Source organism: Phyllopteryx taeniolatus, chromosome 21 (genome assembly GCF_024500385.1).
Source record: "Phyllopteryx taeniolatus isolate TA_2022b chromosome 21, UOR_Ptae_1.2, whole genome shotgun sequence".
In the NCBI taxonomy this organism is placed as follows: domain Eukaryota; kingdom Metazoa; phylum Chordata; class Actinopteri; order Syngnathiformes; family Syngnathidae; genus Phyllopteryx; species Phyllopteryx taeniolatus.
Genome location: NC_084522.1, coordinates 4343275 through 4355066, shown reverse-complemented (window position 1 = coordinate 4355066; position 11792 = coordinate 4343275). Strand labels below are relative to the sequence as shown.

Genomic DNA, 11792 nt, shown 5'->3' with positions numbered 1-11792 from the left:
AAAACTAGCCTGCGTTGAATCTTTATTTTATTACACAAGTATGATGGAAATGTTAAAACCTGTCATATAGAGATGATTTGCGTATAAAAAAAATGGAATGCCTTGCACTTGGGCCATCTTTTTTTTTTTTTTTGTATTCTGCCCAACATCTGATGATGATGATGGTGGTGGGTTCTACATTTCCAGGGGCGGTGGGGTGAGGGGGTTGGGGAACCTCGGAGCTGTTTTTATTGGTTGTTTGTGGAGGGTCTTCACAGGAGGGCGCAGCTGCACGAGGTGCCCTTGTTGCCGCCGAGGAGGCTGTGCTGCGAGGTGGCTAGACTCTGGATTAAGTTCCAGAAGTGGGAGAAGGAGATGCCCTCGCCGTCACCCACGCCCATCTTCCGCATAATCTCGCCCAGGCCTTGTTCTGTCATGAAGCCCTGCGGAAAACAGGCAAAATATCTTGGTTTTTCTGGACTCCTGACTCACTATATTTACAAGCACACCATGAATATGCATGACTTCCGTTTCAGAAGCAAAAATGGTTTGCTCCACTTTCTGCTCCGTGAATGATCCCCAAGTAAACGCTGTTTCAAAGATGGTCAGCGCACTAAATTGCTTGTTTCGCGTCCGTTTGTGGAGACCTGCTCAGTGCAGGGGCGGATCTGTTCTAGTGGGATTCAGGGCCGCGAGCCACCCCAAAAATCCTAAACTATTTGCTTTATCGTTAACATGAAAGCTTTGCCGTTGCACTTTTTTCAAAATCACTAACTATCACTAAGCAGCCCTTGCGTTCCACTACTGTAAAGTATATCAAAAAGTATTATTCCTGCACCGCAACACAGTGAACCAAACAACAGAAAACAGCTCCGAACACGCCCGTCTCGAGTTCTCACCTCCACCTTTGTGTCCGAAGAGTAAATATACTGTACCTTAAGGCTTTAACAGTAACACAAAGTACGTAAGCCTATATTCCAGCTGCGTTCGTTCTGCTCACAACAGCCAACGGTTCAAAGAATGTGCTGAACGATCACGGGGAACACTGACGGGGAATACCAAAACGTACCCCAGGGCCACTACTTTGAAGAGAATAGACTTTTTTTAATGAAGCAATCGAGTGAATCGATTGTGAGCAGCCTCTTTCTGAAAATGTGTAGAAGTGTCACAATTCCCCACGCCCAGTTACTGCGCCCACGACTTGATGCACCTCCTGCAGGGATCTGCACACTACCCGTGTATGAAGTGCTGCCTCCATGAGTGAAAATACTTTTATTGTCTTTTCTTTTCCACATTCTGGGCGCCGAAGCCACTAGTCTCGACACAATCATCAATAAATGTAATAACACAATGTGATTTCAATTTAAAAAAAAATTAAAATACCCAAAGTGTGACGCTAAGCGGTAAAGAAAATTGCTAGATGGAAAAAGTAAGGCCAGCACAATAACATAAATCAAATGTTTTTCCCTTGATTGTCAAACGGGGTCAATTTGACCCGCAACATCAAAATCACCATGAGTTCTCTTGCTGCAGGAAAAAAAAAACAGCTTTCATTTGAGAAGCGCTTTAAGGTATCAATCATGGTGTTTACACACCAGAAGGCAGCGGAAAAGACGCTTGGACAATATGTGATTTGCTCCCAAGGCTGCGAGTGCGGTCGGCCATGGTTTCCGCGTTCCGCCCCCCACCTCCACTCGGTGCATCTTTTAGAAACGTTGCTCAAGTCCAAAGAGGCGCTTGCGCGACACAATCGGACACACACGTTGTCGGAGCGCACAAGGCCTCGTTCTGTGCTTGCGTGCGTGTGAAACATGCAGCCATACCCAAGCTGCTATAAATCCACTGTGTGTGTGTGTGTGTGTGTGTGGTGGGGGGGCTCGCGGTGGTCTTACCTTGGCCAGGTTGGGCAGCTGAGAGGACAGGAGCCCTTTAAACTCGTCCATCTTTAGCGTGGGGCCGTTGTCGGCCGAGGCAGAGTGGAACTGGGTGACCAGCGTGTTGATGGCGCCCTCCAAGTCCGAGTACTAGAAAAGTATAAGACCAGAAATCTTACACCACCTGTATGTTCTTACAGTTGTTTTGTTTTTTTAGCAGTTAGCCTGTCTATGGCGTTTCGCATTATTTGTTAGCATTAAGCTAGCAAACTTTTGTGAGATGAAATTGTACAGTTTGGTTGAAGGTTTCGGCGTTTAAATATACAACAATTCTCTTGTTTTATGCATCAGTTTGACAGTAAACTTCATATAAACAGCTTGAAGCAAGCACGCTGTGCATCTTATTTCGAGAAATGAGCGAGAGAGTGAGAACACGAAAACGTTAAAAAGTGTGTTTTAATAAGTTTAAATGCGTTTAAAGCATGTGAGAGGGGTAAAACCCGTAAAAACTATATTTTTACATGGTTTGTCTATGTCGCAAATTTTCACCTATGGAACATCCCTTGCAATAAATGAGATTCACTGAATATCTTTTTGCTATTGCTGCTAAGATTGTTGCAAAGCAGAAGTTTGTTCCCCTTATTGTTACAATGTTTTGATATTGTTGTTTCACTTGTGTAAATATCTGTATTGCATCATGCAAGGAGTCTCTCTCCTAATTTGCCGTAGAGTGTTCAATGACGATAAACGCATTCTTTTCTTTCTGCCCCTAGAAAAGCACAAATGTGCCATAATTACCCCTAAATTTAGACACACATGCCCACGGGTCAGTGTGACCCACTCCATGTTCAACCATCTAAAAATGACACCTTACATAACAGCAGGGTTTTTTTTTTTTTTTTTTTAAATGTCTAAAGTGTGACTCTTTAGTCTTGTCAGTTAAGAGCACAGGGGCCTTAACTGTAAAAGTCGCATCAGGGTTAAAAGAATCCAAATCATGGCCAGTCACGAGGCTTTTGAACTACAAATGCAAGGGTGGTAGACGACCATAATGCACAGCCCAGTCAGGCATCCTCCATTTTTTTTCATGATGGTTTATATACAGTATGTGTACTGTCTGTACCGTAAAAATGATTAAGTTCCAAGACCAATGCCATTTTTTTTAAAATCCAGACCCACCCGCAACAGGTGGAACTTTGTTATAGTAGTGTTACCCCTCCCACCAACTTCAAACACATTTAAACTCATTAATCAATTTTTAAACACATTGTAATTCCAAGCATAAAATGTATAGAAAACATATTGTAATGTCTGTGTTAGATGTGCCTGTGCCTTTAAGAGGCGGAACTTGGTGGCATGTGACGTCGTCGAGCCTGCGCGTGATTGTCTGGATGTGAGCTGTGGCCGACAGCAGTTATTGTGTGAGTGTGCTCATTGTCTTTGTGTTTTACTTTTCTCTCAGCGTTTAATAAATGGATGAAAAGTACATTAGGGAACTGTGGCGCTCTTTTCCACACGTGTGAGGGCATTACAGTAAATAAGTATACTGTTAAAAAATAAATGAATAAATTAAATGATTACTTAAGAAAAACGAAACGTAGCAGGGTTGCAAATGATGAACCATGATATAGCGGGGATGATAGCAGTAGACCGAGCGCCGCCATGAATAGCAAAACTCTGTGAGTAATTAAACCCTTCCCAAAAGATTTATAGTTGCCTATAGATGCCACGAGATGGCTGCAAACCACTACTTTTGTTTCAAAGGAGCTTCTCAACTCACTTCAACATAGTTCCTTGGCAACAAGATGGCAGCAAAGCACTACTTTTGTCTAAATGAAGCTCCGCAACACACTCCTACATAGTTCCTTGGCACCAAGATGCCGACAAAGCACTACTTTTGTCTAAAGGGAGCTCCTCAAATCATTTCAACATGGCACCTTAGGACCAAGATGCCACAATACTGGTGCAAAGCACTACTTTCGTGTAAAATAAGCCACTGAACTCACTCTAGCGTAGCTCCTTGGCACCAAGATGCCACAAGATGGCGGCAAAGCACTACCTTTGTCTAAATGAAGCTCCTCAACTTGCTCCAACATAGTTCCTTGGTACCACGATGCTACAAGATGACAACAAAGCACTTTTGCTTTAATGAAGCTACTCAACTTGCGCCAACATAGTTCTTTGACACCAATACGCCACAAGATGGGAAAGGAATACTTTTATCGCTTTGGCCTGAGTGCAAAAAAAAAAAACAAGGAATTGTTTTTTTTCGGCAAATAATGGAGGACAGGTTGAAGAAGACAAATCTGCGACTGTGAATTTGAGAATTCCAAACCACGAATATGCAGGAGTTCACATTAGTGTATCTTTGGTACTATTCAAAAAATGTATGCAGCATTATGCAATCATATATTCCTCTCTATTTGTATTATAGTTCACTTATTGCGGATTCAGTGCATTGCACTTTTTTTTTTTCATATTCATATCGCCAAATTGCGGGATTTTGAGTCTATGGTGTAATTTTTATTTTTATTTTGGGGAGGGAGGATAAACACATCCTAGCCTAAAACATTAAAACGGTCGAAAATAAAATAAAAACATATGACAAGGAATAAAATGTACACAGTATACTGTACTATGGTGCATTATTGTACGGTTTAAGAGTTTAAAAGGGTACAAGGCCCACTGTTCCACCCACCCCCGCAACATATCAAGTCACATGACACGCACACGCGTTAGTGTTCTGCAAAAAAAATAAATATAAAATTGCGACAACTAGTTATTCCATGCATGCAGGCAGCTTTGTCACACGCACACACACGGAGAGAGCGAGGAAAAAAAACACCACACCCTTGTACTTTTAAGAATGACAAGCTGCTGCAAGCCCTTCAGCTCTGCACTTATGTCATTTTTTATAGACTACAATGGTTTAGTTGCAATAGCATAAACTAAAGTCTCGTGAGATTCTTTTTGCGTATTTTACCCACTTCAAAGTGTAATTCACTTGGCAGTCGTTGCTATAGCGTACAGATTAAACCATTTTTTTTTTTTGGCGTCATACAAAATGTCTGCGGTGATCTTCATATATTTCTAGTTTCATCTTTAAAATACAGCAGATTTATGTTTATTTGGGAACATTTTGGGGCATGACCGACTTGCAGAATGGAGGCCTTTCACATTGACAAAAAAAAAAAAAAAAACAGCAACAGATTTTTAAATCAATTATACTAATGGTATTTTCTTTGGGAGGCCCCCACCAGCTCAGATGCTGAGAAAGTAATTAACATGGTGGCATTAATAGAGGGGTGGGCAACCTAAATACAGGCTCTGTTGAATCTAGACTGGCATGCAATCTGCATGCAGATGGATTTCATCCAGTTTTTATTTAGATCATTTAATTTATTTAAATAAAAATAAAAAAAAGGATGCCATCTTGTTTTAATTAAACAAGTTAATGATGCGCGTGCGCAGTCCGACGTTTGGAAAAACTTCTTCATACATTTTGGGAGGGGCCGCTTGCGAGCGTCTCGGTACCGAGAAGCTTCGGCTCGTACCCCGTAATAAAGTGTGTGATTTGGGACACAAAAGCAGCCAACCAAGTCGCTTTGAGTCCACCAAAAAGAAAAAAAAAAAAAAAAAAGGTTTAAAGTTGCTTTTTCGAACGCGCGTCCGCGACTGACCGTTTCTCCCATGACGCGCGCCGCCCATAGCTCAGTTTAAAAACAAAACAAAAAGTGTTGTAAATCACCAACAGGCACGCGTAGTTTTACTATTAACACCACATACAGACGCGCATGTTACTTGCAAGTGTTTTGCTGTGAAATCAATGTGAATTTGCTGGTTGCTTTCTTACCTGAGGCATGGCGTCTGTTGCTTCGAATGTGGCAACTTTTTCTGGTCCTGCGTGTCTATCCACTCCTCTCGCTGTGTGTGCGTGTGCGTGAGTGTGTCAGCGTGTCGCTGTGTGTGTGTGTGTGTGGATCTGCGTTGTTGTCAGCAGCTGGCAGCCGTCCCGGATCCTCCCTCCTTCCCCTCGCTGCAAAAGACAAGAGGAGAAGGAGGGGGGGGGGGGGGGGGAAGCAGGAAGGAGATGTACAAAAAAAAAAAAAAAGGAACCAAATGCGCTATAATGTGACATCATGACAATGTGTGTGTTGCCATTGTGATTGTTGGGAGTGTGTGTTTTTATTCAAAAAGTGTGTCAGGTTCCTCAAAACGCCTTCAAGTCCACATCTGGAAAGTTTTAGTATGAGACAGTGTTAGTTGCCGTTTTGTCCCCCCCCCCCCCCCCCCCTCCCATTTTTTTAAACACAGATTGCATTTATTTGCATGAAAGAGCAAGCGTGATGGTTCAAAGTAGTTTTGAAACAGTAATTTAAAAAAAAAAAAAAAAGGGAGGGGGGAAAGAGGAGGACGCGGAAACAGGCGCAACCGCATTCCTTCGATTTGGTTTTATGAGCGAGGGCCGTCACTCGGGTGTGTGTGAGTGAGGGGGCTGCGCAACATTTTGGTTGAAATTAACCACAGGAATTTAGTCAAAAAAAAAAAAAAAGATTTTCACAGCAGATGTTGAGCATTTATTATTCAAAGATGATGTCCTTGAGGGGGTCTTAAGGGTGTGTCGCGTCAAATATGATCTAAACGCTGTGTTGGAAGTGGGAAAAGGGAGGTGGGGGTCATCCAAAATAAGCCCCCGCCCACCCGAAGCTGGTCAAATATGGGAAGAAGGGGTCACCCGCCACGCCCGATCAGCAAATTGTTTCGGCATGATCACATAATGTGGAGTGTATTGCATTAAAAACGCACACAAAGGTAAGCGCAGTGTGAACACAAAGTGTCAATACACTTCCAATCGCCAGCAAATACTTGTTTCCATAAGATTATTAGGGGCGTGCCTTTTAAAAACCCAAGTTAACGTTTGCTTATAGTGATCCCAAGAATGTAGGATTGCACACCACAATGTTGCACTGTGAGTGAGCCTGAGAATTTAGTGGCATTGTGCGCAAAAAAAGACTGCAGTGTAATTAGTGCTATCCTGACATTCTGGGGATTTAGTACTGATTCCATATTATTATTAGTGGTGTGGTTGTTAAAAAAAAATGTAGTAGGCTTGTGTACCCAAACTTGAACTGTAATTTGTACAAGACTGACATGGGCGGGAAGTTTTCTTCCTCTGACATGATTCAAAACGCTTATTTGTGGGGTGGTTCTTAAAAACTGAAGCTAACGTTGACTATTAGTGGGCCTGAGAATTTAGGATTGTGCACGAATAAGGTGCACTGCAATTGAAACTAAACTGACATATTATGGCGGGAAGCTGCATTACTGGGACTTGATTCCATAAGTTTTTTTAGGGGTGTGGTTCTTAAAAACTAAAGCTAACGTTGACTTTTAGTGAGCCTGAGAATTTAGTATGTGGATTTTGGTCTTTCGTGAGATAATTAGGTGTGGCTCTTAAAAACTGCAACCTGTGCACCTATAATTGACTTTCAGTGAGCCTGAGAATTTTTTGAATTATTTGTATTTAGTATTTAAATGAAATACTTTGGGGAGGAGCTTTAAAAAAAAATAGTTTTAAACGTCTTTATTCCATAAGATTATTTCAGGATGTGGTTGTTAAAAGAAGAAAATTGCACTGCAACTACTACAAAGACATATTTTGGGGGAGAAGATTTCATTCTGTGAATTAATTCCATGAGATTATTTGAGGTGTGGTTCTTAAAAATGCAACACGTGCACAAAACTAATATTGACTTCCAGTAAACCTGAGAACTTAATTAGATTTTGTACCTAAATGCACTGTAATAAGTCTTAAAATGACATTCCGGGCATATGTTTTTTTTTTTTTATTCTTTGAAATACCGTTATGACCATTTCATTCCGTCGGTTGAACACAATCGCTCGTCAGTTTGTCAGTTGGTGAACTCGCTGGTGAGCTGCAGGTGAAAGCCCTCCAGGTGTTCTTTCAGTTTCTCCCTCACGTCTTCACTCAGTTCTTCCAATGAGGTGTCGAAGACGGGACGCTGCTGTCTTCCCGTTCGGGTCGGACCGCCGACGTTCTCAGAGTCCGGTCGGGACGCCGGGCCGGCCTGGCAGGCGACATCCTCCATGGTGAAATATTTCTGGAACTGGTTTTCGTCGGGGACTGGGACCAGAATGAACTGCCCCTCGGCTTCGCCTTGTATCCACAGCAGCGACTGTTGCGGGTCCTGATTATGAGACTTGCCTTTGAACTTGCATTGCTCACAACGGCAGTCGGGCAGGTGTCGCGTAGCTTGGATTGCAAGTGGGAAACTTGGAGAATTTGTCCCCTTGGAGTTATGTTCCTCGGTGAATTTCTCCGTTTGGCCTCTCCCGCAGTAACAACAGTACTTCTCTGCAGCATTTCCAAGCTCACCCACACCTCTAGAATCCCCCCCTTGAGAACGGAAGCCCCCCGCGCTCTTGGAGTCATCTCTGGTTACTTGCATCTTCTGCTGTCTGTCGCGCAGTCTCAGCAGGGAGCCCCGCAGTCGGTTCTCCCGTCGCCGGGCGGCGTGCAGCTGCCGCAGGGTCTTCTCCAGGTAGTCCACGGCCTTGTCGTAGCGCTTCCGCCACAGCAGGGGGCAGAGCTGGGCGTAGCTGTGCTCCTTGGGCAGGTAAAAGCCAGGGCGCGGGGGGAGGCGGCGCATGTAGCGCGACGGCGAGACGGCGCGAGGGGGTGACGCCGGCGGAGGTGAAGGGGTCTCGTCTCGGGGCCATTGCTGCCCCTCATTTTGTGCTGTCTCTTGAGAAGCTGTGGGTTGCTCCTCGTTGGTCTCCTCTGCTTCAAGTGACGTTTGAACTGTGGAGTCGACTGGAGTTTGACACTTGTCAGCGCTCTGCTCGCCCGAAACGTTCCCATTTCTACACAGTAAAATACACAAAGCGATACGGGTAGATCAGCATAATTGGTTGAAACAGCAATAGTCCAATAGTGCAGGGGTACCTTGACTTAAGAGTGACCTGACTTAAGGTTTTTTTTTTTTTTCAAGATACGAGACATCACTTAAGCGATTTTTTTGTGTCTTGCGTTGTGAGCAAAAATTTGGTTAACTAGCGCTAGATGGGGGTAGCGAACTTCACAACAAGCAGCAGTTTGGCAGCTAGTAAACAATTCTTCAGAAAAGACGCCAATTGCTCGGTTCAAGCTGTTGATTGAAACTCCCAGTTGAAGTTAATTAGAAAATTAAGCATAAAGAGAAGAGAATTACAAATTGTGTATTCAACCAAACAGCACATAACTTTGTCTGACGAAAGTCTGCTAGCCTAATGCTAACACACAATGTATATGCCTTAGACAGGCTAACAAGCATCGATGTTACGGTAGTTATAACCATTTGAGAAATGCATACTTTAACACAAATGGCGTTGCATATTGTCTGTCTACATACATGTAGACAGACAATATAAAAATAGGCATATATTCTTTATCCTGTGTGAAAATGGTCAATATTAATGTAGCTGTCTTCTTCGTGTATGTACGTTTGCATGTGTTACGGTGCCCTCTGGTGGCCAAGGCACGCACACAAGAAGGAGCCACACAATTAATGCATAAAATCATGATGTACAAACTGTTTGATTCTTCACATTCTATTTAATCATGTTAAACTACTTAACTATATGGCTTTTATGAAGCACAATACAGTAAGGTACTACTTCCTTGTTAAAAAATTTTTTTTTTTTGGTGTTTTATGGGAGCTGGAATGGATTAATGGCCTCTGTATTCATTTCAATAGAGAAAGATGATTTGAGATTTGGGTTACTACCGCAGTCACAGAACAAATTAAACGCCTAAGTCAGGGTATTTAAAATAGGCAGATAACAGAAGACTTACTTGGTGGTGTACTTTGACACTTAAGCCCCAACTATTTGAATACAAGCAATAAAAAAAAAGACAATTTTGCACAATAAGTCCCCTATCCAACCTGTCTTCTTGTTTCAGGACCTTCCGCAGCCATTTGGATTTGGTCACAGATGAGGAATCAAAGACCGTGGGAAATGCATCTTCCCTCAGTCTCCTGATGCCACTACCAGCACAAAAAAGAAACACATAGTTAGCATAATTATCCCTGTTTGATAGAAAACCGTTGAGCACATTTGACTCTCTGATGCTAACCAAAACAGCTGCACATTATTAACTGTCTCTCAGGCAGATCAAAGCATGGTGACTTACCGCATGCTATACACAATATTATTGATTATGCCGGTAGACAATGTTGTGTGCGTCCGCGCTTACATTCCGGGGGAGCTAAACTGCAGTCGACCTTGTTTTTTTTTTTTTTTTTTTTGGGGGGGGGGGGGTAAAGAACTCCACTTCCACTTGATATAAATTGTTGTTTCATCTTGGTGTTTACTGACCTGCAGCTGGCCAGCTCAAAGTTCTCTGGCGTGAAATGTTTGGAGCAAAAGTAGACAAAGTTGGTCTGCGGGTCCCAGGAGTCTGCACGGCGGGAGTTGCCGATCCAGAGGTTCCGACGAGAGGCTTCTTTGGGCAACCTGGGCCATCAAATATTCACAGTTGACGACATCATGACCGGTCAATCTTTAGTTCAGCTACGCAAAAAAAAAAAAAAAAAAAAAAAAACTGTTTCCCAGTAGACAATGCTTTATTATTACTTGTGGAATGTGATGCCGGCATTACGAGTCTCACGGTTGTCATGGGATTTGCAGCCACCAGCAGAACAGTGTCTCGGCATCTAAAAGAGATAAAAACGACAACTTGGAATATATTCATAACGTTATTTTGCAACATCATGAAAGGCGAAACACATTTCAGTGCACTGCATGGAGTTCTAAAACACGGCAAACTAGGATGCAATATTGTACAGATTGTTTTGTGTACAAAATGAGCTGACATATCCAGAGGGGAACCTTTATTACAATTGACTGATTCCATAAATTTATTCAGGGTGCGGTTCTTAAAAATGCAACTTATGCTTGTGTGAAGTTCACAAAACAAACATTGATTTTGAAAACATGCAAGGTAAATATTGGGGGGGGGGGGGGGTGGAGGGGGGAAGATGGCGATAATCTGCGGGGTATCTTTTTTTACTATGAATTGACTCCATAAAATTATTATGGGTGTGGTTCTTAAAAACGCAATGTGTGCTGGAGTAAAATTCACACAGCCAACATTTAAAAAGTTGCACTGTAAGTATTAAAAACGTACAATTTTCATTCCAAATAATCATAGGTGAAAATAACGAATGAACATTATTTTAAAATGAAATAAATACAACCCCTAACCGTTGCCCCCTACGGAAACTAAAATGGCCCCGGAAAGAAAACAAAACGCTCCCTTCCGCGTATGCGCATTGCTCATGTAGCAGCTACAAGCTAACAAGGCCGCCATCGTATCGAACTTCAGTGTTCGTACAAACTCCAAAAACAAGCAAGTGACTTTTCACCACGTAGATTCTGTCACCTCGTCGCCAACTGTATCCCAGCTAACCTTCTGATGCTAATTTCAGCGAGCGCAAAACAACTTAGCACGCTAGCCTGGTACGAGCCATCACGCGAACTCCCCGTGAACGCGACAGAACATCATGCACGTCATTTTTCATGTTCTGTCTGGAAAAAATTACGAATATTTAACAACCTTGGGGTTTACTTTAAAAGAACACTACCCTGTGCTGAGTTGACCTCAGGAAGATGGCTGCTGTGTCTTTCCTACCGCGTTTTTCCGGCTTTGCTGACGTCACCCTTGTTGTTTTTTGTCTGTCAAACTTTATTGAACAGATCAAACAGCATTCGAGTTACAAAGCAACACTTGTTTACGACAAATCATGCATTCATATATTACTGTGGGTGACGTTGAAGACAAAAATATTGCGATTAATATTTAAATACATGATATTGAACTACTGTAAAGTAGCATTACAAAACAGATTAGCTGATTGTGGTGGTCTGTAAGGAACA

The 11792-nt window shown here is 42.6% G+C and overlaps 2 protein-coding genes across 4 annotated transcripts; both read right to left on the bottom strand.

Annotated features, from left to right (window-relative positions):
- Positions 1 to 9: 9 nt before the first annotated feature.
- s100v2 (S100 calcium binding protein V2) lies at positions 10 to 5861 on the bottom strand. The gene is made up of 3 exons (XM_061760794.1): positions 5707 to 5861; positions 1872 to 2003; positions 10 to 422 (listed from the first exon to the last, which is right to left on the bottom strand). The coding sequence occupies exons 1-3, from the start codon at positions 5713 to 5715 to the stop codon at positions 252 to 254; spliced, it is 312 nt and encodes a 103-aa protein (XP_061616778.1). The 5' UTR covers positions 5716 to 5861; the 3' UTR covers positions 10 to 251.
- Positions 5862 to 7684: 1823 nt separating this feature from the next.
- Positions 7685 to 11570, bottom strand: thap7 (THAP domain containing 7). Of its 3 annotated transcripts, none has more exons than XM_061760692.1 (5): positions 11473 to 11570; positions 10491 to 10570; positions 10233 to 10370; positions 9800 to 9901; positions 7685 to 8738 (listed from the first exon to the last, which is right to left on the bottom strand). In XM_061760692.1, the coding sequence occupies exons 2-5, from the start codon at positions 10568 to 10570 to the stop codon at positions 7766 to 7768; spliced, it is 1293 nt and encodes a 430-aa protein (XP_061616676.1). In that variant the 5' UTR covers positions 11473 to 11570; the 3' UTR covers positions 7685 to 7765. The 3 variants fall into 3 exon arrangements, with proteins under 3 accessions (XP_061616676.1, XP_061616677.1, XP_061616678.1); XM_061760693.1 differs by having other exon boundaries at positions 11501 to 11570; XM_061760694.1 differs by having other exon boundaries at positions 11299 to 11560.
- Between the last annotated feature and the right edge of the window lie 222 nt (positions 11571 to 11792).

Excerpts from the sequence above, each read along its gene's own strand:
- s100v2 (XM_061760794.1), bottom strand. Across the intron at positions 423-1,871 it reads AGCTGCCCAACCTGGCCAAG|GGCTTCATGACAGAACAAGG; the intron begins GTAAGACCACCG and ends TGTTTTCCGCAG.
- thap7 (XM_061760692.1), bottom strand. The coding sequence starts at position 10,570 with ATGCCGAGACACTGTTCTGCTGGTGGCTGCAAATCCCATGACAACCGT. Across the intron at positions 9,902-10,232 it reads TTTGAGCTGGCCAGCTGCAG|TGGCATCAGGAGACTGAGGG; the intron begins GTCAGTAAACAC and ends TTGTGCTGGTAG. Across the intron at positions 8,739-9,799 it reads GTCCTGAAACAAGAAGACAG|AAATGGGAACGTTTCGGGCG; the intron begins GTTGGATAGGGG and ends TTTACTGTGTAG.